The sequence below is a fragment of the Rutidosis leptorrhynchoides genome, chromosome 10 (genome assembly GCF_046630445.1).
Source record: "Rutidosis leptorrhynchoides isolate AG116_Rl617_1_P2 chromosome 10, CSIRO_AGI_Rlap_v1, whole genome shotgun sequence".
Lineage (NCBI taxonomy): Eukaryota > Viridiplantae > Streptophyta > Magnoliopsida > Asterales > Asteraceae > Rutidosis > Rutidosis leptorrhynchoides.
The window spans coordinates 219,191,860-219,218,211 of record NC_092342.1 but is presented as its reverse complement, the minus strand read 5'-3'; the positions used below and the strand labels follow the sequence as shown (position 1 = coordinate 219,218,211).

Here is a 26,352-nt window from a genome sequence, read left to right as displayed (position 1 = left end):
TTACGATTCCGTTACAGTTAACATTCTCGCTACAACTCAACGTAATCGCTTGCTTTGATGCTGATGACCCATATATACCGTTATATGTTACATCGCTCACTTGTTTTATCAAAAAAGGCATAAACTAATGAACAATTAGAACTTGATTTGACAAAGTTCGATGGCGGTTAACTCGACTGACTGAAGTTATTAATGACTAAATTAATGACGTTTTCCATTCTTTGATGTTAAAACTCAATTTTCTAATCGCAAATCATCCTAATTTCCACCATTTTAGCCCTATTTTCATGATCTCCAACTTTTCCCTTCCATGTAAAGATGATGAAGATGAATCAAAGTCAACACTGTATAGGACGAAACAAAAAATATAAGTGTATTTGTCATTCGTTTGGTTAAATTATGATGCCTTAAATCAATTCTTACCTACTTGTATATCAACGATAATCACTTACAGTTATATCTTCAATATTATGTCTCCTAACAAAAGTAAATAAATGTAAAAATATTAAGGGAAAAGGTACAAGAAAGCATAAGGAAAAGGGACACTTTGTTTAGTAATAAGCCCCGAAGAAAGATTGTTTATTTGATAATATTTGTCATTTTTCTTTTCAATGGGTAGAATATAGAGGTAAATAAGTGTCGAATCGCAATATGTGGCTTTTATCTCCCTTGTAATGGTTGGTTTTTGCCCTTTTCTAGCTTCTTGCTAGCGGGCATTCTTAATGAATATTGCAGTTTCAAAAAAAAAAAGTATATCTCATTATAGGCCCAACCTGTTAAATAATTACTTGTCACAAGCAGGCAGTTTACATGCATTGATATCATCTATACAATGGAAGTATGTGCCAGTGTGCGATTTGAAGTTTCTATGGCATATGCAGATACTAATTTGACTTGGTTACATCTCTAGTACTCTAGTTACTGAATAAACGCTTCATATGTTTAATGAATATTGCAACTTCTTGTCTTTCCACGGACTTTTATATCAGTCAAATGTTGTATAAGACTTAAGATAACTGGTGAATTGATGCACAATAAGCAGTAACAAACACCAACTAAATAGGCAATTAAACTTCAATACTTCATATAGGGATATAAGTAGCTTTACCTTTTCCCTGAGATGAAGAACCTCAAATCCGTGAATTACTTTGCCGAAGATGGTATATAGACTATAGTCCATTGAGATGCGGTTGTTTAGAATAAGTGATGACTGATGAAGATCCGGCTACCATTTAATGAGGCTACGGTGGGATGTGCTAATTCAAACGGGTTGGACCCTCCTCAAGATGTGATTGATAATGTTTCGGGTGACCCCAGGTTAAATGTGAGATTTTGTGTCGACTCAAACGAGGTTATCGCGTGTCAATCGTCTACTGCTGTAGCTCGTTTTCGGGGTAAGAGAAAAAAGGTTCATCCCCTGATTAAAGGTCATTTCTTTAAACATGTGTGGGGAAGGAGTAATATGAAGTGTAGTAAACGTCGGGAAAATTTTCGATGGCAGGATGGATTTTTCATAGATAATGTGATGAAAAATTCGATAGAGGACGAGGATGAAGATGATTGCTGCTCATGCTGTTCTTCCTGTGCGTCCTTGGAGTCGGATTCTTAGATGATCGTCCTGTCGTGTTGTGCGTCATTTTGTCCTCGCGATGTGTGTTTTTTATTTTTTCGAGTCCTTAATTGTGTGGGTTTTTTAGTTGGGTGTAGTCGTTGGAAGTAGTCTCGTGTTTTTTGTTTCTAGCTCCTGGCTAGTTTCATCTTGTGTATTTTTCATATTTAATAATACTATCTTGCCTTTAAAAAAAAAAAAAAAAAAAAAAAAAAAAAAAAAAAAAACCCGGCTAACATTTGTGTTACGTCCACTGTTAGCCATTGACAGCATGCCTCTGGCATTATGCTGATTAAAAAGAGTCAATTTAATCATGTGATATAACTGTTACAAAATCTCATTATATATTGTATGCACAAATATATACATGTTCAAATTGTACCTTAAGAGGCTCTCATATCTCGTCATAAATCACTTTATGTTTCTGTGAAAAATGGTGCCTTCATAAAATCCACTTGCACATAAAAAATTTTTTGCAAGTTAAAGTTTTCTAGTAAATCAAGCAGTTACAATGATACGCTGCACACTTTTCGTTGTCTAGCTACATTATCAACTAGCTTCACTGCCTCGATCACAAACAATGTTTTCCAATAGTACTTACTAAATAACTACTTACAGTGAACATAACTTAACGGATAAAATTGATATCATTATAATGTGATTAAAAACAAATGTATACACTCATTCATGCTCGTAACTTACTGATTGTTCGAATATTCCTTTTAGTTATTAAAAATACATATGTCTACATGATTACATATGAGTTATACTCCGTGGCAACTAACCTCTGCTGCTTTAGGTACTTCATCACAAGAGATTTCGCACTTGATGTCAACGTACGTAGTGTAAGTTTTGTAACTGACTACAAACAAACAAAAAAAAAAAAAAAAAAAAAAAAAGTAATAATAATAATAATAATTAAATAAATAATGAGTATAAGTATACAAATTATAAAGACAGTTGACGAAACGTAAATGAATCGCGATATAGTATAAAATATGCAAGTGTTTGACGAAATGTGTAAAATGGAAATATGGAATTGAACATACCATTGAAACTTGGTTAGCAGTTGTATAGATCCAGATGGTTATAAATTAGGTTTATGTGCTTGAACCGTCAATAACTTTGGGGTGCATAAGTTGGGTTTTAGGGTTCATGGCTCGCAGCCTACAGTCGTGTCTATTAATGAAAACTGATGAGTGTACTTGAGTTTGATTACAAAAGAAATTATATTTTACAAATTACACCGTTCAATATTATTAGAGTGGTGAAAAACAGCAGCAAAACACTGTTTTCAATTTGACAAATCCGGCATCTTCAAACTAAAGATAATTTCATCAAAAAATTCAAAAAATTCAATAAGCAAAACTCTGTTTATTACGGAGTAAATTAGAGTGATAACCAAAATAAACCAAATTATTTTTACTTTTATTCACATATTAAGAGGCACTGAAAGAGTTGTAAACTGATTGTAAAATCAAATAAATTCAAGAGATTTCATTGAATATAATCAATTGAGAACAGAACAAACATATCAATCAACCAAATCCAAATGATTAACAATTACAAATCATAAATATACTCAAGCTCTCTCGCCGCGAATCCTTCTTGCAAGCTGCATATCTTTCGGCATGATAGTAACTCTTTTCGCATGAATCGCACACAAATTAGTATCCTCAAACAATCCAACGAGGTATGCTTCAGCAGCTTCCTGAAGAGCAGCAACAGCAGAGCTCTGGAACCGTAAATCAGTTTTAAAATCCTGTGCAATTTCTCGAACAAGCCTTTGAAACGGAAGTTTTCGAATCAAAAGCTCAGTGCTCTTCTGGTACTTTCTAATTTCTCTCAACGCAACTGTTCCTGGACGGAATCTGTGCGGTTTCTTCACTCCGCCGGTCGCCGGAGCTGACTTACGTGCTGCTTTCGTTGCTAGTTGCTTTCTCGGAGCCTTTCCTCCGGTGGATTTCCTGGCGGTTTGCTTCGTACGCGCCATTGATTAAAGTGTGGATGATGGATGAAGGATTTAAAATTATGAGAGAAGATTTTGTGCTTTGTAATTTAAGGTGGTTAGGGTTTATATAAGGTTAGAATTTAGGGAATTTTATTAGCGGTAAAAATTGGAAATTTTGAAATGAATTAGAGGCATATTACACGATGGCAATTCATGTGGAGTGAGATGATAAGATCTAGACCGTTGGATTGGAAGCAAGTAGGAGTATACGTAGTATTTTTTACCAGACTTAGTTACAAAAACAGTCCTTACGGTTTGTTCCAGATTACAGGTTTAGTCATTAAACTTTCTTTCTGACAAATACATGCATTGTGATTTGTAAATGTTGCAAAAACAGTCCATTCGTGACAAATTTAAAATTTTGCAAAATTTGCAAACCACAATGGTTGTCTTTGTCACAAAAAAATAATAAATAAAATAAATAATTAATGACTGAATCTGCAATTTGAAACAAACTACAAAGACTGTTTTGAAAATATATCTTTTTACTAGTAAACCATGAATGTCCACCAAATCGTTACTACATTAAGATCACTCATTATCCAATGTTAAGTAAGGGAGTTGCCTCTAGCCAACATTTAACGTGGATACGTACCAAGGCGTGAAAGGGTGCGCCATCCGACCATTTGACGGACGTTGGCGCTAACAGGTGACACGGACTTTTTTTGTTGTTTTTAAATTAAGCCATTAGAATATTAAAAAAAAATTTAAAAATGGTAACAAAGCTGATAGTTTTTTTATACTTCATTTTTAAAAATAATTTTATTCAACTATATATACAACTCATTTCATACACAATTATACACAATATTCTATACAAAAACCACTACAATTCATCCAACTTTTTTCATCAAAATTTTACAAAAAATATTTCAACTAACAACTACAGTACTATTTACCGATTTTTACAACTATATGATAAACAATCATAACTCGTGACCCGTCATTTGTCTTTCAATCAAGATAGAATTTGTCTCAAAGTAAAACAAGTTTATCACAAATGGCACCTAATTCAAACTCATTCTATCAACAACAATTCATATAGCAACAACAACAAATACCATTAACCCACAACAATATACCGTACAATTCATACTTTTCACAAGAACCATTTCAATTTAACCAACAATAGTTCTTTTCACAATAAAAAAATATCATACATTCCATTAACAGTGGCTGAAGCAGAATTTTTTCCCTGAGGACGAATTTTATTAAAAGCGTAACAATTTTTTTGATCAAAATATGGAGGGTTTTTTTTAAATATGAAAGTTTTCGGGCAAAAATGAAGGTTTTCTGGGCAAAATATGGAGGCTTTGAGAAGAAAAAAAATCCACCGAAGGCAAAATCGAAAAATAAAAATTGATAATCCACTAGGGGCGGGTGCCCCCCTCTGGTCCCTTCTAATTCTCGCCCCTGTCCATAACTACCAACACAACCAGCTATTGATTCCGTACCTGAAACCGAACAAGCAACATCACGAAAAGGAAAGAAAAAGGTAGGCATAACAAGTGAACGCCCAAGACGTCAAGTCATGCATTGGATACCGGATGAAGAAAAAATACTATCGGAATGTTGGTGCGATGCTTCGGAAAATCCGTTATCGGAAACTCGCAAATGGCAGAACGTTCTTTGGGATACGATTTTAACCAACTATAATCGTTTTGTTGATCACAAAAAGGAACATTGATCAATTAACGAAAAATGGGGGAAAATGTCAAAATGAAAGATATTGCAAAATAATCAGCATTCAAATAATTAACCACAAAATAAGTTATTAGCAATAGCAAATAACTAGAAAAATTCCACCGCGCGTTGCTGCGGTTATATATCCATATTTGGATATATGTTGTTTGGTACATAATATATTTAACGGCTCGCACATTGCGATGGAACACTTTAACGTTTTTATGAAACTAATATTGAGCGAAAACGAACAGATGATATTTGGAGAAATTTGGTACCATATATATATATATATATATATATATATATATATATATATATATATATATATATATATATATATATAATTGATAAAAAATATTTTTCTTAAAGAAGTTCTGTTTTAAATATAATTAGTTGCGTTTTGTTCGTAAAGTTGTTTCGAGATGAATGGTGACTACCTATATATATACTCGTATTTTTTTTTTAATAAAAAAACGCTCCGTTTTGAATATAGTTAGTTGCGTTTTATTCGTAAAATTATTTCGAGTTGAACGGTGACGACGAAAAAATTTAACTCGAGTCGGGAAAAAAAGATAAGTTCCGTTAAGAATTTGGATGGTTTTTTTTAATGTTTATTATGATAAATTTTAGCCCCTAAAGTTCGTTGATGTATACGATTTGAACCCTTAAATGTGACAACATTTACCCAAAAGTTTGAGGGGTTTGACACTTCCTTCCCCTAGCAAAAACGACACATGGTATATAGAGAGAGATTGGGGTTAAACGGCAGAAATTTTTGTGACTATTAGTAGACATGGAAATAGAGTACGAACAAGTAGAATCTGAAAGTTTAGAGAGTTCAGAGTTCATGGATATATTCAGGCATTAAATAATTTCCTAAAAGGTCCATCCTTTCTGTCTTTTGCAGCTTCAGTCAACGCAAGGAACCTTTTGAATCCAGTTGTGGCAGCACCTCTACCAAGTGCAGCTGCTCTGGTAAGCACATCCACTCTCGACGCAATAACTGCAGCCGAAGATGATGTGGCCGTAGGAGGGGGCACTGGAGCGATGGCTACCTCGAGCGCCTGCATTGCTTGTGCGGTAACGGGTGATTCGAGAATCCCGGATCCACGTTTGTTAAAGTCATCTAATATGGTCTGTTGGTCAGCCTTCTTTAATCCCTGTCGAATAAAATTGTCAATAAAACGTCTTTTGATACCATATTTAAATATGTAGCATTAATAGATTTTCCGATTTTCCTTCATTTCTGGTCTCATTCTGTATTTTTATTGCTCATTTCAACGAATAATTAAAGGAAACTCTTATAAAAAGAAAGAGAAAATAAAATAGTCAAAATGAATGTATATTGCTATATAAGGGTATGGGAACAAGCTAAACATTTGGACGGGTTAAGGTAAAGGTGACAATTACAACCCAATTACATATGAACAAGGAGATTTGGGTTATGATTTATTTCTAATATGTCAAATGGGTAAAGAATAAGGGTAAAATTTAAAAACGTTAACAAAGGGGGGAATGGCTTCTCACCCAGCGGTATTAAGGAGTCTCATAAACCATGAGGTTATGAGTTCCAGTCTCGTCGTGGACAAAAAAGAGTGTGTGTTTTCCATTCCAAAAAACAGTATAAGTTTAATGCATGCCTAAACCCTAAACTCTAAACCGTTCGTGTTAAAAACTCAATCTAAATCCTAAATCTAAACCCTAAATCTATACCTAAACCCTAAATTTCTTAACCCTAATATCTAAACCCTATAAACCCTAATATCTAAACCCTAATGTCTAAAACCTCAACATACGCTCGAAAAACACGATAATTGTTATATATTACTTCTTCGAGCGTTTTCCTGCCAAAATAATAACATTCATCACGAAGTGTCTTTTCTAAATGTTCTTATTTTCATCCAATCTATAATGTTCATGAATAAAGTTTTTTCAAAAAATGAAAAAAAAAAAATTCCTTCCCCCCGCTTCCCCCCGATTAGTTACTTTCCTCTTGATCCTACCACTATATATATATATATATATATATATATATATATATATATATATATATATATATATATATATATATATATATATATATATATATTTTTTTTTTTTTTTTTTTTTGATCGTACCAAATCCGGATAGCGGATAAGATACGAGTGCAAATCACAATCACGTTAACGGTGAGCGGTTTAAGTCTTTGAAAGCTCTCCGAATCAACAATGATTACCGGATCCAAAGTCAAGCTGCGAATCCAGTCAGGGTCAAACTCGGTCAAACACTTAGAGAGGAAGTTCTTCTGTAGAGAGAGAAAGTTCTGCTCTCTGACAAAGTGATTTCAACTGCCTGTCAATGCAATCCAGGTGGCCTATTTATAGGCAAAAAAGGTCAAAGTTTCTCTGACGTGTCATGTTCTGATTGGTGGGTCAAACCTTATTCTTCGGAACTTTGACCAGTCAACCCGTATTTTTTGGCATATAGATTTCATCTTTATTCGCTGTCCGTTACTTCTGCTATCCGCAATCCGCTGATGTATTTATACTTGGTTAATTTTTATGCTTTTATTCATGTTTATGGTGTTCGGTTTGTCTTTAAAAATACATTTTTTATATGCTAACCGAATAACGTATCATTAATATTCATCTAATCTAATCATATATGTGACATATTTAGAATATGGACAAAGTTTTGTCCGGTCAATCTGCCCAACTTAAACCATGCATGTAACGGTTAATGATGAAGCAAACCTTGAGTTCTAGAATTCGTTGAAACTCTGAGAGTGTTCCTTCGGGTATAAGTGCTCCATATGTATCTGCAACTGAATCAATGGGGGACAAGATCACCTGTATATATATATATACACGAGACTTAAGTACAATAATGGAAACATCATTTTCTTAAGGGAGATCTTAATTGTTTAATAACTTAACCTTCAGCAGTGCTTCTGCTTTGCTCATCTCACGGCTTACAAATTTTGCATAGCCATTAGCTCCGGATGTCTGTTTGAGGAAAAAAAAATGAAAAAAAATTATAAAGAAATGCTCTATTATTAAAAAGTAACATGATTTTATAACTATGTTTGACACATTACATATATATATAAATATAAATATTGTATATGGACAAAGTGTTTTGTGTCAACACAAACCAAATTTACATGTTAAAACTAGTACAAAAGAATTGAAAATTTTGATCATTTACCCAACCTAGCCGACCCACCCATTTTTCCAACTCTAACCACAATAGTGTCACATATTCATATGTATTAAATGTCTAAATAAAAAGCCAAAGAAGCTAATTTACCTGTCTCCCAAGGGATGGAATATCTAAAAGTATTGTCTTGACAGCTTGAGTATCTAACAGCATCTGCACAAGAACAAATTATATTTTAGAATTTAATTAAAATTATATTTTACGTACAGATCACACCAATTTTTCTGCATGCCACTAGGAAGGTAAGGGAATGGAAGTTAGATAGATCATTACCTGTTGAGCTCCAGTTTCTGATATGTGCCTGCATTTGAAGACATTGAGGTAGAAACGAGGACCTAAAGATGATGCAAGCTGCACCATATAATAATATAATTATAATCAAATGATGATTATAAATACGTTATTACATTAACCATTAAAATTTACTCTAACTTATAACAAACTTGAACTCAACTCAATTGCACCCGTATGCATGCACCAACGGGAAACTTTTGAAATAAAGCAATCAGGGTACTCTGTTTTTAAATCATATAAATAAGGAATGCTATGAAAAAATAGAGAACTTTTAACAAGCGACAAAAAAAATATTCACCTTGTCAAAAAAGAACTGAAAATAAATTGGAGAAAGGAGGTTGCCAAGTATGGGAACGCTACTACTGAGGATCATATTTATGCTATTGACGTACCTACAACACGATAACGTTTTTTTATCATACAAGGACATGGATTGTGCAATAGCTGAGATTTATAATATCAAACATGCAACTTACTCTGATTGATCGCCGACACTTTCAAGCGTACCCCAAGGAACACGTGTCATTGCAGCCATTTCAGCATCAAATTTGTTTTCAATGCTGTGGACTAGTGTTACTAATGCTTTTGTTATAACCGCTGAAAATTCATCCTGTGTAAACAAAAGAAAAGGAAAGTTGTAAGGTTTTTCCCGTTCGGGTTACCCGAGAAGGGTGAGTAATCCGACCACATACTCTAGTGTACGCAACCCCTCAGAAACCTAGTTGTTTCCACCCCTTCCCTGATTCGAATCTGAGACCTCTTGCAAGGTTGTAAAGGGCCCCACCCACTGGGCTACCTTGTGTAAACAAAAGAATGAACATGAAATAGCTATGAACGAGAGATATACAAGTCGTGGCTCTATTGAGTCGACATCAATGGTCGATTTATTGGCGACTTGACTGACTCTTAGAGCCTAAATTAAATTTCAGGCAGGATTTCAAACCCATGAAAATTTGATTATACCATTTTCATGGCGTCTGTTATTATTTTTATTTTAGTATTTTTTTTTTTTTAACTTTTTCCTATTTAAAGGTCGGAGGTCCTCTCGGAAGCAATCTCTTTATCCGTCGAATAAAGAGAGGGATGACTTTCTCTACTCTTGAGAGTGTTACACTCTGGGTGGAGAAATGATTTGTCTTTATTCTCGGATATGGGAATGATTGTCTACATCTCACCTACCCCATACACCACTCATGTGGTATTGGGTTTTGTTGTTGTTGTTGAGAGATATACAAGTCCTTTTTTTAGATATGACAAATTTTGTTTTTTTGTTACTTATGAGTTATGACTGGAACACAGTATCCATTTGGTTCGTATTTTGACTTAGGTGGGTCAAAAAAAAACAATGAGAAAAATGGATAAACGGGTCGAACGATACGAAATACGCCCGAACTCTATATTTCTTTCATACAAGTTCCTCAATTGGTTTCTAATAAAAGATTTGAATTGGTATTGTAAATTGTAAATTGTAATAGTAATATTGTCATTTGTATTAATCTTTAGCACATCAATTATCTATTGCAAAAATTGTAATAAAAGGATAAATAAGTGTTTGCGGCTCGAGCTGACCCGTTTTAACCCCTTATCCAACCCACCCATCTTGTCAACTCTACTTACTAAAGTTACCTGCACTTCTGACATATCCACTGCTTCAGTCAATTGGGAATCGATTATCTTCGAGACATTCTCAGCCAACTCGCCAGCCTGTATAAGCGATGAAATCTCAATTAATCAGGAAAGACTTTCTAATAAACTAAACGCTCTTGTGTCTTACTATTGATATCGTTCTACAGGCTACTATAATGCAACATTTGACTTTAAACACAAATAAATAGATGTACATGACGCCTAGTAACAAACCTAAAAGGGTAAATCAATTAAAAACTTGCCAAAGTCAAACATTAGTTTCAGTTATTCAATACAATTACACTTTTGAACAAGGATCAAGTGACGAGATTAACAGAGGAAAAAAAGTCATACTTAGGTTCATAATGAATGCTGAAATAATAATGTGGACGGTGCATAGTTGGTGGATGGTGCATGCAAGTAGTCAAACAAACACATGTATTTTGTGCCTCACTATTCTGCCTCACTATTACAAAGAAGACTTTTTTTTTGTTTTCCTACTACACCAACTCCATTTCTACTACTATAAATATGAGCATTATGCAAGCTCATTTCTGCATTCCAAAACACATTCTCCATTGTATACTAAAAGATTTAATAGAGAGTTTGAGTGTTTAGTCTCCTAATTACAAGAGATATAAAGATTAGTATTTATCCTTGTAATTAGAGAGAAGTGTAATTCCTATTATTCTTATTAGTGAAACGTTTTCTTTCCTTGCCCGTGGTTTTTACCCTATTGGGGTTTTCCACGTTAAATCTCGGTGTCTCTTTATTATCGCTATTTCAATTATTAGTTGCGGTTTGCTATAATTCGGTGTCGCTTTTCTCAACAAGTGGTATCAAGAGCTAAGGTTCTAATATCTAGTATGTATTAATCTACTTATCGTATGCTCTGTGGTTGCCACGGGAGTGGATCGTCCACATCAGAAAATAAGTAAGATTAATTTCACTCGATAAAAGTTTCCGGGTACTATTTCTCAGAAAAATAGTATTGTCGAAAAGAAGATTGTGATTATAGCAATGTCTACGAAATTTGAAATTGAAAAGTTCAACGGGAGTAACTTCTCGTTATGGAAACTAAAGATGAAAGCTATCCTGAGAAAGGATAAGTGTTTGGCGGGCATTAGTGGACGGTCCGTCGAAGTCACTGATGAAAAATGGGAAGAGATGGATGGCCAGGCTATCGCAAATCTTCATCTGGCACTAGCAGATGGCGTTTTTGTCTAGCATTGAAGAAAAGAAGACGGCGAAAGAGATTTAGGATCACCTCGTAAAATTGTACGAGACCAAATCACTCCACAACAAGATATTTCTTAAGAGGAAACTTTATACGCTACGCATGAATGAATCTACTTCAGTTAATGAGCACATTAATTATTTGAATACTCTATTTTCTCAACTCGCTTCATTAAGTTGCAATATAGAGCCAAAAGAACGTGCTGAACTTTTACTTCAGAGTCTACCTGACTCGTATGATCAACTCATTATTAACTTAACCAATAATGTTCTCTCAGAGTATCTAGTTTATGATAAAGTTGCGACTGCTATTCTAGAAGAAGAAAATCAGCGCAATAACAGGGAGGACAAACAGACCGGTTCACGACAAGTGGAGGCCTTATTGGTGTCAGGAGGGAGATCAACGGAACGTGATCCAAGTGGGAGTCACGATCATGGTAAACCGAAGTCTAAAAAGAAGAAGACCTATACATGCTACAATTGTGGCAAGAAAGGTCACCTGAAGAAGGATTATCGGAGTTTAAATAACTCAAATCCTCAAGGAAATATTGCAAGCACTTCAGATGATGGGACTGCTTTGGTTAGTGAGGCAGTGGTAGCAAATGAAGGCAGAAAGACATTTGTTGATGTCTAGTTATTTGACTCGGGAGCTACTTTTCACATGACCCCTAGAAGAGAATGGTTCAAACAATATGAACGTATCTCAGGAGGATCTGTATACAGTTGCAATGATCATGAACTAAAGATCATTGGAATTGGAGATATCATTCTGAAGATGCACGATGGTACAGTTCGTACTATTCAAGGTGTACAACACGTGGAGGGTTTGAAGAAGAACTTATTGTCTTTAGGACAATTGGATGATCTTGGTTATAAGATGGTGATACATGAGAAGATCATGATAATCAAGAAAGGCGCGGTTGTACTTATGAAAGGAGAAAAGGTGGGTGCTAATTTATACATTCTGAAAGGCGAGACGGTACAGGAATCGGAAGCATCTGTTGCTTCGAATAGTTCAAGTGATAAAGTTGCTATGACATGGCATCAAAAGCTTGGACACATGTCTGAACAAGGTATGAAGATTCTTGTTGAAAGAAATCTTATTCCTGGTCTTACAAATGTATCGCTACCTTTCTGTGAGCATTGTGTAATCAGCAAGCAGCATCGCCTGAAGTTTAACACATCAAATTCTAGAAGTAAATTAATTCTAGAATTGGTTCACTCTGATGTGTGGCAAGCACCAGTTCAATCCCTAGGAGGAGCAAAGTATTTTGTATCATTTATTAATGATTACACTAGGAGATGTTGGGTGTACCCAATCAAGAGAAAGGCGGATGTGTTTGAAGTTTTCAAAGTTTACAAAGCGCGGGTTGAACTTGAATCTGGTAAAAAGATCAAGTGTTTGAGGACAGATAATGGAGGAGAATACACTGGTGATGAATTTGATAAGTTTTGCAAACAAGAAGGTATCAAAAGGCAGTTCACAACAGCATGCACTCCTCAACAAAACGGAGTGGCAGAGCGGATGAACAGATGCTTGTTAGATAGAACAAGGGAGATGTTGGCAACTGCAAGCTTGGGAAAATCATTCTGGGCAGAAGCAGTAAGTACTGCCTGTTACGTGATAAATCGGTCACCATCAACTGCAATTGAGTTGAAATCGCCGATGGAAATGTGGACTGGAAAACCAGTTGATTATTCTGACCTTCATGTATTTGGAAGTCCTGTGTACGCAATGTACAATTCTCAAGAAATGACAAAGTTGGATCCGAAGTCCAGAAAGTGTTTGTTCTTGGGGTATGCTGATGGAGTTAAGGGGTATCGCTTGTGGGACCCCACTGCCCACAAAGTAGTCATCAGCAGAGATGTTGTCTTTACAGAAGACAAAGATCTTGAAGATGTTAGCACTTTAAAAGAAACTATACCGATACAGGTGGGTAATGAATTTCATAAAGATTCTTCTGAAGCAGTACCAGAGCACGATGAAAATCAAGTAGTCATTGATGAAGCTCCAGCGACTCGTATTTCTAATCGGGAAAGGAAACGTCCAGGGTGGCACTCGAATTATATTATGGGAAGCAATGTTGCATATTGTCTTCTAACAGAGGAAGGAGAGCCAACAACTCTTCGCGAGGCACTGAATCATTCAGATGCATCTCAGTGGATGATAGCTATGCAGGAAGAAATTGAAGCTCTTCATAAAAATAAAACATGGGAACTTATGCCATTGCCGAAAGGTAGAAAACCTATTGGAAATAAATGAGTGTATAAGATCAAGCGAAATGGCGATGATCAAGTGGAGCGGTATCGTGCAAGACTGGTGGTTAAAGGATATGCTCAGAAAGAAGGTACGGACTTTAATGAAATATTTTCTCATGTGGTTCGACTTATAACAATTCGAGTAGTTCTAGCGATGTGTGCTACATTTGATTTGCATCTAGAGCAGCTAGATGTGAAAACTGCATTTCTTCATGGAAATCTCGAAGAAGAAATTTATATGCTTCAACCAGAAGGTTTTGAACTACAAAGAAAAAAGAACTTGGTTTGCAGGTTAAAGAAATCTCTGTATGGTCTCAAACAGGCGTCGAGATGTTGGTACAAGAGATTTGATTCTTTCATAATGAGCCTTGAATATAACAGACTTTATGCAGACCCTTGTGCATATTTCAAGAGGTTTGGGGACAATGATTTTGTCATTTTGCTGTTATATGTGGACGACATGTTGGTTGCAGGCCCTAACAAAAATCGTATTAATAAGCTGAAGGCTCAATTGGCTAGGGAGTTTGAAATGAAAGACTTGGGTGCCGCAAACAAGATTCTAGGGATGCAAATTCACCAAGACAGAGATAATAGGAAGATTTAGCTTTCTCAAAAGAATTATTTGAAGAAAGTCTTGCAGCGCTTCAATATGCAAGATAGTAAGACAATCTCAACCCCACTTCCTACTAATCTCAAGTTATCCTCCGTTATGTGTCCTAGCAGTGAAGACGAGAGGAAGGAGATGTCTCGCGTATCGTATGCATCAGCAGTGGGAAGTTTAATGTTCACAATGATATGTACAAGACCAGACATTGCACATGCAGTGAGAGTAGTTAGTCGGTACATGGCGAATCCTGGTAAAGAGCATTGGAATGCGGTAAAGAGGATCCTTAAATACATTAAGGGTACCTCGGATGTTGCATTATGTTATGGGGAACCGGAATTTATTGTCAAAGGGTATGTTGATTCAGATTATGCAGGTGATATGGATAAAAGTAAATCCACCTCCGCATATATTTTTACACTTTGTGGTGGAACAGTAAGCTGGGTTTCAAAACTGCAGTCAGTTGTAGCGACGTCAACTACAGAAGCAGAATATGTTGCAGCTACTCATGCTACTAAAGAAGCAGTATGGTTGAAGATGTTGTTGGAGGAACTTGGGCACAAAAAAGAGAAGATCACTTTGTTTTGTGACAACCAGAGTGTCTTGCATCTTGCAAGGAATCCGGAATTTCATTCAAAGACAAAGCATATACGAGTTCAGTATCACTTCGTTCGTGAGAAAGAGGAAGAAGGAACCGTGGATGTGCAAAAAATTCATACTGATGATAATGTGGCTGATTTTCTAACAAAGTCAATCAACCGTGACAAGTTTATTTGGTGCCGTTCCTCATACGGCCTAGCAGAGACGTAAGCAACATCATTGGCAAGGAAGGATTATCGTGTGAAGATTGATTTGGTTTCAATCAAATCTTCAAGTGGGAGATTGCTGAAATAATAATGTGGACGGTGCATAGTTGGTGGATGGTGCATGCAAGTAGTCAAACAAACACATGTATTTTGTGCCTCACTATTCTGCCTCACTATTACAAAGAAGACTTTCTTTGTTTTCCTACTACACCAACTCCATTTCTACTACTATAAATATGAGCATTATGCAAGCTCATTTCTGCATTCCAAAACACATTCTCCATTGTATACTAAAAGATTTAATAGAGAGTTTGAGTGTTTAGTCTCCTAATTACAAGAGATATAAAGATTAGTATTTATCCTTGTAAATAGAGAGAAGTGTAATTCCTATTATTCTTATTAGTGAAATGTTTTCTTTCCTTGTCCGTGGTTTTTACCCTATTGGGATTTTCCATGTTAAATCTCGGTGTCTCTTTATTATCGCTATTTCAATTATTAGTTGCGGTTTGCTATAATTCGGTGTCGCTTTTCTCAACAATGAACTCACCGTTTTATGACAATATTCTGCAGTGTTCACAATATAGCATATCAGCCTTTCATCTTTATCAGATGTCTGCATTTAAAGAAACACAATATTAGCATAACAGCAGAAGCAGCAGAAAGCAATAACATAATAAAAACTTGATAATACCTTAATGTGTCCATCCAAACCCGTGGCAGCCGCAACAATCCCCATACCACCTTTAGGCAGCTTCATTAAAAGCTTCGTAGCATAAGCTCTCAGAACCCTTTGAAAGACCTATTAGATAAAAAGCCTAATTATCAGATAAACGCTCACTTCTATACGAGTTCATAAAACGTATGAAATTTTATATGCCAAGACGAATAAAATTTTAACGATTACTCCAAATCATACCTTGAATAAGTTTAGAAGTGTCTGGTTGTTTGTCAAGGCACAACACCGTTTTAAGCTCCTTCTGATGATCAGAAAGACCTTTATCAGAAGAAATTGAATAGCTTAGCAAATTATTAATTGATAGAAAAAGAATGAAATGGTCAAGTGTAAAATACATTGAAGTATTTAGAATTTTTATATCAGCATATCTAGTAACTTGCCTGCATACTACTAGATAAAATGTTTGTGTGATTTCCATCATCTGTATCCCATGTTTCATCCTGTAATTTATGAACACTTGTCAAAAAGTAAGATTGGAAGACCAAAAAATTGTTGTGACTGAAATATAGACTGATACCACTTGAACAAGCTTCTCCAAATGCTCCATAAGGGTTCGTTCTTCTAATTCGACATATACTATCAACCTTGGTTCAAAGCACGATGATATAATGCCACGAAAATTGAACTGCGATAACAATGGAAAAATATGTTGAGTAGTAATGTCAAAAAATATTTTCAATGTTAAAATAAAGTTGGATGAAACAAATTGAAACTAAATTTCAAATCTGAGACATTAAAATAAGAAAAAAGTTAATAACAAAAGGTAAAACATACCCCAGCTCCGGGCACAGCCTTATCATCATTTGCATCTTTAGCCTAACATTGGGGAATTATTAGGTAAAATGTGACACTAATTACAAGATGAAAAAGCAAAAGTGAAGATGGAATTAGAAATTATGTGGAACTATGTAAATTAAGCAACCAGTATCACATACATCATCTTCGTTTCCATGACGTGCAGCCAGTTTTTTCTCATATTTCTTTCGTATATCTATCACAATTTGATTACTGTCTTCTCCTTTGTATACTTCATCAATGTCGCTTGTAATGTTTTTGCTACCGTTACCACTACCAAATTTTTCAGCTAGCTCTTCCTCAAATTCTATTGTCCGTTGCAAGGCCTGCACATATGAAACTCGATTGATCACGTCAATTTAATAATCGACCGGATATATTATATTACTAACAATTGTTTGATGAGAGCACCTATCCATTTTAATATGATAACTCATCACCATTTTTTGGTTCCAACTAATTTAACCTTAAACTAATAATATGGATACTAGAAAAGCTACAATGCAGGTCGATTTACCAGCAATAGTGTTCCAACGTCTGGCTTCTCTTTCAAGCCGTCAAAGATCTCCATAAGCTGTGTCCTAACATCAAGAAAACTTATCTATGAGCTTATAAAATTTGATTTAGCAATTAATAAAAATGAATTCACATAAGCAATGCTAAAAATATGGTCAAATTCACATTGATTAAGAAGCGTAATATTATATCTTAGAACAAAAAACGTCAAACCTGGTTAATTTGCAGAATTGAATACACATAAGGTAATCGACATGCCAAGAAGGAGGAAAAATTTTCCATATCTCTACATTTGTTCGTAATCGACGTTTAACCCAAGCGTATCTCCTCTCTGTTTTATCTAGCTTCGCTAGCTCTATTATAATGCAAAAAGTGTTCATTATAAAAGGACAGAGTTAGCTTGAAATGCCAAATTAGCAAATAATTATGGAAAACAAACCAGCTCCTTCAAATATTTGTCGATAAGAAATAAGCTCCCTATTGCAAAAGTTCTTCACCAATTCTTCCCTCACTGATGGCTCGAGCGCATCAACAACCAAACAAGCATCTGATAAATGCTGCAACAAATTACTTTCCTCCGATTCTTTTCCTGTGCCTAAGCTGGGATTAAAAAATCGGCGAATAAAGTAATATGATTCAATAAAATATCAAATAGGTTACGGACGAAAATAACCAGCATAATCAGACTACAAATAGGTTGAGCACATACTAATACTATTAACAAGTCCCATAAATATTAAATTTGCATACCTAGAGAAATCAGAAAACACATGAGACTTGAGAATTTGTTTAATATTCTTGAACTTGTCTCTTAGCTCAGAGATCTTCGGAATGTCTCTATAGGCATCAAAATGACTACATAACTGGTTGACAGCCTAAAAACATAAGACTAGAAATTAGTCAGTAATGAAAAATATTCCTCCATTATAGCATATCTATTAAATAGCATTATTATATAATGGTTAAACCAAAAAATATATTGACATATTGTACTCCGTAGTAGACTAGAGAAATACATCAAATAATTAATTATCTTTAACATACATGAGATACAAGTGATTCTTATGTCACTTGTTTATGGAAACTAGTCAATGTCCACCTTTACGTACCTCTACCTGCGTAGCAGCCTCTTTATATTTTCGTTTTGAAGCCAATACTTGAAGTTGATTGATAGCGGAGACTGACACAATTAATAGGACTTCGTGGTAAGAACATGTAGACTCAAAACACTAAACATATGATTCTGTAAGGATATAATGTCTTTTAAAGTACTCCAAACATACTACACTTCACTGGAAATAGTGGCTTAAAAACGCGCTACGCATTTTTCAAAGAGCAAAATGAGTTCATTCCATTTCTTCAATTATTCAGTCACTTCTTATGTTCTTAAGAAAGACAGAGTGCTAAGAATAGGGACACTGTTCAAAGAGCATTTAATTAAGTGTCCCCTTATCTTTAAAGATAAATTTTACCTGCTTAGTAACTTTTCCAAAAAAAAAAAAAAAAATACAGCTAGGAATTTTACCAACCTAGCATGGTAAGACGGTGGAGAGCCGTGATGGTGGTTGTTATATGTTTCTTTGCACAATCCAGCTTTTTTATGTCGCGACATATTTCTTGAACCATTGTTTCACTTTGCTCGGATTTGGTTTTGATTTCTTTAACCTTATACATGAGTTCCTGCTACAAATAAAATACTCAAATTTAGCACACGAAATATTAAGTGCGTAAAACATGGAAACAAAGTTTATAGAAACTGGCATTATAAACAAATGAATAAATAAACTGCCATGAAATCTGTAAATGATGAGGGACCTCCACAGCACATGTAGCTGCAGCTAGATCCTCCTTTGCTTTAGTTCCTGAATTACTCTGGATACCAAAAAGTACAACAATCACATTACTTAGGTTACCCCAAATATGGCAACGCTATGAAATCTTAGCAACACCTAAAATGACAATGATCGAAGGAAATTAACTGACACTTATGTATGTAACCAGCTTAAACTCCAACCATTACTTATTACAGAATTTTAAAAAGGAAAAAAAAAAAAAAAAAAAAAGATCAAAAAGAATGTTATATAACCTGTTGACGGACGGCTGCTAGAATTTCAGCATCCACAACACGAATCTCACTGTGTATTTTCTGCATCAGTGGCTCAACTCCCGACAACGATGCTTCTAAACAACAACCAAATGTAAACGTAAACGTATAAAAATTTTCTTGTTAGGGCTACCGGGGAATACTTTTAGTCAGATGTACGCCGCTTGTCCGGGTTATCCCGTAACCGTTTTCGATCCTTTTCCCAACCACCCAAAATATGATGTCAAGGTTTGAATCTGAGACCTCTTGTAAGGATATCAGGACACAACCACTTGGCTATTATGATGACCAAGTTCTCCAAAATTAATCCAAGGCATACAGGAAAACGACGTAAAAGTGTTAGAAATGTAGTAGTTTTATAATTTGTGATTGATTAGTTTATAGTTTATTAGTTTTAGTTGAAATGTTATTAAAATGGAGGGGATGTTTATTGAAATATTGGAAGTGAAGAAGACTTAGTTTAAGAAGTGGATTCTTTTTATTGGTTGAGAATTTGGTACATCTCAAATGCAACACAACTTGGCTATTTATAGCCCACAAATGTCGGTGGACTTTTTCTAGACATTTCTTATATTTTGACTTCCTTTACATCTACTATCTTCTAGTATATACTTAGTAAAATATCTATTAGTTAATTCTACTAATATCTAGAAATACATTAATAGTTTTAACACTCCTCTTTAATGTATTTCGGTGTTACTCCGAGCATGTTGCGTAGGAACTCGAACTTGGGTCTTGGTAGTGCTTTAGTGAAAATATCTGCAACCTGTTCTTCGGTCTTGCAGTATTTTAGTTCAATTTCTTTTCTGGCGGAGACTTCTCGCAGAACGTGATATTTGATATCAATGTGTTTTGTTCTACCATGGAACACTGGATTCTTTGCCATCGCGATTGCAGACTTGTTGTCACATAATATTTCTGTAGCTTCTTCTTGTTTTTCGCCCATGTCTTCTAGTATTCTCCTTAGCCATATAGCCTGATTAGCTGAGTTAGCGGCTGCGACGTACTCGGCTTCAGCTGAAGATTGTGCCACCGTTTCTTGTTTCTTTGATGTCCATGAGAATACACCAGATCCAAGTGTGAATGCGTATCCTGAAGTACTTTTCATGTCATCCACCGATCCGGCCCAATCACTGTCTGTGTATCCATGAAGCTTCGAGTCTATAGTAGGCTTGTACCATATTCCATAGTCCATGGTACCTTGCAAGTATCTTAATATTCTTTTAGAAGCTCCGTAATGTATCTGAGTAGGGTTTTGCATGTACCTGGATAGTAGACTCGTTGCGTACATGATGTCGGGTCTTGTTGCTGTTAGATAAAGTAGACTTCCAATGAGACTTCTGTATCTTGAAGCGTCTGCATTCTCAGATCCATCTTCTTGTCTCATCTTCTCATTGGCAACTAGTGGTGTGGCGACGGTTTTACAACCGTATAGTTTAAACTTTTTCAAGAGATTTTCCGTATATTTCTTTTGACAAATGAAGATGCCTTCATTTTCTTGACTGATTTCGATGCCAAGAAAATAACGCATCAATCCAAGGTCGCTCATCTCGAACGTTTTCATCATGTCTTCTTTAAACTCTTGTATCATTCTCTCATTGTTTCCAGTATATATTAGATCATCGACATACAAGGAAATAATGAGAGTGTCAGAGTTACCTTGGGTTTTGATGTAGAGTGTAGGCTCACTTTGACTCCTCCTGAAACCTGAACTTGTGAAGTAGCTGTCAATGCGGCTATACCAAGCACGTGGCGCTTGTTTAAGTCCATATAAGGCTTTCTTGAGCTTTAGGACTTTTTCTTCTTTTCCTTTTTGAATGAACCCTTGTGGTTGCTCTACATATATTTCTTCTTCTAGAAACCCATTTAGAAAGGCTGATTTCACATCTAGTTGGTGAATCTTCCACCTTCGTTGAGCTGCTAGTGCCACAAGCGTTCTTATAGTATCCAGTCGAGCTACAGGTGCGAAAGTTTCATTGTAGTCGACCCCTGGTTGTTGTGAATAGCCTTTAGCTACCAGCCTTGCTTTGTGTTTTTGTATAGAACCATCAGGGTTGAGCTTTGTTTTGTAAACCCACTTTACTCCAATGATTTCTTTATTTTCTGGAGGATCAACTAACTCCCATGTGTTGTTTTTCTCGATCATTCTTATTTCTTCGTTCATAGCAGTAACCCATTTTTCATCTTTGGCTGCAACTTCATAGCTTTCAGGTTCTATAGTTGTAAAGTTGCAAGTCTCGTAGATCTCTGCTAACGCTTTGACTCTTCCAGGTGTTGACTCTGGACTTGACTCGTCTTGCACCAAAGGTAATCTTGTTGATGGAGAAGTTGGTGTAGCAGGGCTTATTTCACCGGTACTTTCTTGTTGTTCAGAATGCTCAACTTGTAGTGGTTGTTGGACTGGAGTTTCCATAGATATCCGAGGCAGATATGTTTGTTTTTTAACTTTGTCCTTTTCCCAGTTCCAAGAAGCGTCTTCATCAAACTCCACGTCTCGGCTGATCACAATGTTATTAGTCTTCAGGTTATAGACTCGGTAGCCTTTAGATTGTGTGCTGTAGCCCAAGAATATTCCTTTTTCTGATTTTTCTTGAAGCTTGTGACGTTTCTCCTTTGGAACGTGGATGTAGCAAATACTCCCAAATACTCGCAGATGTTTCGCTGATGGTTTCCTTCCGCTCCATGCCTCAATTGGAGTCTTGTTTTCTACGGCTTTCGTGGGACATCTATTTAGTATATATACGGCCGTGTATACGGCTTCAGCCCAGAAACTGTTTGGAAGGCTTTTTTCATGTATCATCGTTTTGGCCATTTCCATTACAGTTCTATTTTTGCGTTCAGAGACACCATTTTGCTCAGGGGCGTAACCAACAGTGAGTTGGCGTTTAACTCCTTCATCTTCGCAAAATTTGTTAAATTGTGTAGAGGTGTATTCTTTTCCTCTATCACTCCTTAGTGTCTTTATATAATGGCCACTACTTTTTTCAACGAAGTTCTTGAACTTCTTGAATATCGTAAATACTTCTGATTTTTCACGCATGAAATACACCCACGTCATTCTAGAATAATCATCAATGAATAAAATGAAGTACCTGTTTTGGTTAAGAGACGGGGTCCTCATTGGTCCACATACGTCCGTGTGCACCAGCTCTAGTATACCTTTCGCTCTCCAGGCTTTGTCACGAGGGAAAGGTTTTCGATGTTGCTTTCCCATCATACAGCTTTCACACGTGTCAGTGATTTCTTCTATGTTAGGCAAGTCTCTCATCATATTCTTTTGTTGGAGGGTTTTTAGTGCGTGAAAGTTAAAGTGGCCAAATCTTCGATGCCATAGCCATGATTCTTCGACTTGAACTTTCATGGCCGTGTCTCTGATATACTCCCAACGAAGCGGAAAGTTGCGGTTCTCCATTGGCACTTCAGCTATTAATTTGTAATTGTTTTTCTTGTCACGAATAACACATGAATTTTCTTCGAAGAGTAAAGAGTAGCCGTGCTCCATCATTTGTCCAACACTTAGCAAGTTACTTGCTAAGCTTGGTACTAGAAGAACGTCATTAACAGATCGAGTGGCGTTATTAGTTTGAACAGTAATTGTACCTTTGCCTTTAGTGTCAACAAGTGCTCCATTCCCTAGTTTAACGCGGGACTTTACGGACGTGTTGATATTATCAAATAACTTTTCATCTCCTGTCATGTGGTTGCTGCACCCACTGTCGATCAACCAAGTATCGTCCCTCTGTTTATTTGCGACATGGCAGGCATAGAATAGCTGATTTTTGTTCTCCGGTATATCTTCACTTTCTTCCGTGAAGTTAGCTCGATGATTTTGTTTTAAACGGCAATCTTTTTCAAGATGCCCAAATCTTTTGCAGTTATTGCATTGTGGCTTCCCTTTGTGGAAACAATCTTTCTCCAAGTGGTTTGTCCTTTTGCAAATGCCACATGGAGGATAGGTTTTTCTTCTCGAATCGAACCCGGTTCTGGGTTTTTCTCCTCCTCTCGAATTTTCTTCAAGATTTCTTTTCCCCCCATTGTTTGATTTTTGAGACCGTAATTTGAGTTTAGACTGAAAGGCACTTTCAAGTGAGTTTTCACTACGCCGACTCAGTCTAGCCTCATATGCTTCAAGAGAGCCAATTAATTCTGGTACCGACAGAGTCTCGATGTCTTTTGACTCTTCGATAGCAGTAATGACATGATCGTATTTTTCTGTCATACTGATAAGTATTTTTTCTACGATTCTCTTATCAGTTATGTTATCTCCATAGGCTCTCATTTGATTTACTATTTCTTTAATTCTAGAATAGTAATCTTTTACGGTCTCAGTCTCTTTCATATTTAAATTTTCAAAATCTCTTCTGAGAGTTAGAAGTTTGACGGATCTCACCTTGACATTTCCTTGAAATTCTTCTTGAAGGATCTTCCACGCCTCTTTGGCTGTCGTAGCTCCCATGATTCGTGGAAAGATAGACGGTGTCAAGGCTTGTTGAATGTAGCCTAGAGCAGCAGCATTTCTGACTACATTTTTGTTATATTTTTCTTGATCTTCCGCGGACAGAGTTTCGTCGTCTTTTGGATTTATAAACCCGACTTCGACAATATCCCACAAGCTTTGTGCTTGAAAATATGTCTTCATTCGGATACTCCAAAAATCATAGTTGTCGCCATCAAAGATGGGGACGGGAATATTGTATGCACCAACGGTAGTCATGGTGTACTCGAACAACGCCCAACACGGCTCTGATACCACTTGTTAGAAATGTAGTAGTTTTATAATTTGTGATTGATTAGTTTATAGTTTATTAGTTTTAGTTGAAATGTTATTAAAATGGAGGGGATGTTTATTGAAATATTGGAAGTGAAGAAGACTTAGTTTAAGAAGTGGATTCTTTTTATTGGTTGAGAATTTGGTACATCTCAAATGCAACACAACTTGGCTATTTATAGCCCACAAATGTCGGTGGACTTTTTCTAGACATTTCTTATATTTTGACTTCCTTTACATCTACTATCTTCTAGTATATACTTAGTAAAATATCTATTAGTTAATTCTACTAATATCTAGAAATATATTAATAGTTTTAACAAAAAGAATACCAAAACAGAACTAAAGTTGGGATATCATGATACACTTTAGCATCATTTATACCCTAACTAAGATTTTGCATTATGTCCATCATTCATGCAATAATTTCTCTAGATTGTTTAGTAATGTACAATATCTCATTAATTATGACCTGATTTAAGAAAACACTGACAAAAGGTAAAATAAACCAACCTGTAGGAAACATCTTATTGATGTAGTCCATAGTACTAGCCTTCTCCATTTCACTATCTCTCAAAAATTCTACAAAACTCATAATAGCAATTACATAATAATTCAAAAAATTTAAAAAGTAAATACAGAATTGAAACAGTAAAATGTATGTATACACATATCAATTGGCGCTTGAAATTATATGTAGTATGTATGTATGTATGTATCTATATGTATGTATGTGTGTAGTATCATGCATAATGTAGGTATGTATGTATATAATTTTCATGTATGCATGTATATGTACGAAATTAAAACTGAATTACCAACGGTAACAGAGATCTAACATGCAGTCGATGAATTGAAATGAGTAAATCACAGTTTAATCGCCATCAAAATTTAATTAAAACAATTGTAATGGCTGGCGAGATTAACGGAAGTTTGTTCAGGCATAACTGTGGCGTAATAAGTTTGGGAAAAAGAGTGTAATGGGAACGTGTTATGTAATTTGGTAAATTAGTTTTAGGTTATGCTCATGTTTGGGTGAAAGCTTTTTTTAGAATTTTTAGAGATTCTAGTTTTTATTTTTTATGAAAAAAACTCACATTTTTAAAAAAAATTCGTTTAATTAAAAGAGCTTAAATTTTTTTGAGACAATGAAAAACCAAAGCTAACTAAATTAGCGTTTGAAAAAAAAGTTTCTAACTTTTTGTAATTTTATTCATTATTTTACCGGTTCCGGCTACTCTGACAAACACATAAATACATATGAAAAGCTATAAGCTACCGGTTACTAGTTAATTTTGTCAAACGTACTCTATGTCTAGCAAAACTAGTTGGTAGCTTGTAGTTGATAGTTGATAGTTGTTACATGTTGATAAACATATTCCTGCGGCTATTGATCAATCCTATATTAAAGAGGTACTTAATTAAGGATTGAGTGCAATGATATTAAGATGGTGAATGAGATGTTTGATGATTGTTTTGGGCCCTGATGATCGTCTTTCACTTTATCAATCAAGTGATCAACCACCCCGATCCGGTCTTGATTGTTAATTAACATGATTCACCTTAACACAATGTAAAAGTTCCTTGGGCAAAGTCACAAGTGAAAATTACAAAGGTCTGGGCAAATGGCAGAAAATCAACAACCTATAAATGAGAGGTCAAGCTCTCTATTTATAGTTTCCAGAATATTCGCGGTGTGCGGATTATTTAATCATCCGCGCTGACTTAGCGGAAGTAATCCGCAGTCTTTTATTAATGCGCCATATTACCGGCTATCTTAACTTTCAGCGGATATGCTAAGTTCCTTAAATATACTTCGCGTACCTTCTGCTTTAGCCTTTGGCATTTAAAATATACATATACAATACTATGTATATGATCAATTCTCCCCAGTTTATTATGGTACATCTTGCATAAAAAATGTATCATGATAAACTCTAAAAATAAGATTCGCAGTTATTTATGACTGCAAACCGCATTGAAGCATTTCGCTATGTCTTTGTTACCGTTAAATTAAACAAAATTACCTTTGCTATCCGTTTGGCGAAAAATATTACCGTTAAATCAACATGATTGATACCTAATCATAATCGATTAACATTCT

General features: G+C 35.5%; 2 protein-coding genes across 3 annotated transcripts; both read right to left on the bottom strand.

Annotated features, from left to right (window-relative positions):
• Window positions 1–3,126: 3,126 nt before the first annotated feature.
• Window positions 3,127–3,626, bottom strand: LOC139872553 (histone H3.2). The gene has a single exon (XM_071860447.1). The coding sequence runs from the start codon at window positions 3,600–3,602 to the stop codon at window positions 3,192–3,194; it is 411 nt and encodes a 136-aa protein (XP_071716548.1). The 5' UTR covers window positions 3,603–3,626; the 3' UTR covers window positions 3,127–3,191.
• Window positions 3,627–6,163: 2,537 nt separating this feature from the next.
• LOC139872592 (vacuolar protein sorting-associated protein 53 A-like) lies at window positions 6,164–24,810 on the bottom strand. Of its 2 annotated transcripts, none has more exons than XM_071860505.1 (24): window positions 24,762–24,810; window positions 19,463–19,557; window positions 19,192–19,248; window positions 18,906–19,056; window positions 18,486–18,556; window positions 18,127–18,251; window positions 17,816–17,976; window positions 17,590–17,731; window positions 17,378–17,441; window positions 17,001–17,186; window positions 16,840–16,881; window positions 16,586–16,690; window positions 16,446–16,505; window positions 16,246–16,323; window positions 16,021–16,128; window positions 15,877–15,942; window positions 10,425–10,502; window positions 9,275–9,408; window positions 9,097–9,190; window positions 8,778–8,855; window positions 8,595–8,657; window positions 8,222–8,290; window positions 8,039–8,134; window positions 6,164–6,466 (listed from the first exon to the last, which is right to left on the bottom strand). In XM_071860505.1, exons 1-24 carry the CDS (start codon window positions 24,808–24,810, stop codon window positions 6,164–6,166), a joined length of 2,475 nt encoding a protein of 824 aa, XP_071716606.1. The 2 variants fall into 2 exon arrangements, with proteins under 2 accessions (XP_071716606.1, XP_071716607.1); XM_071860506.1 differs by having other exon boundaries at window positions 8,222–8,292; window positions 8,591–8,657; window positions 16,840–16,874; window positions 17,021–17,186.
• Between the last annotated feature and the right edge of the window lie 1,542 nt (window positions 24,811–26,352).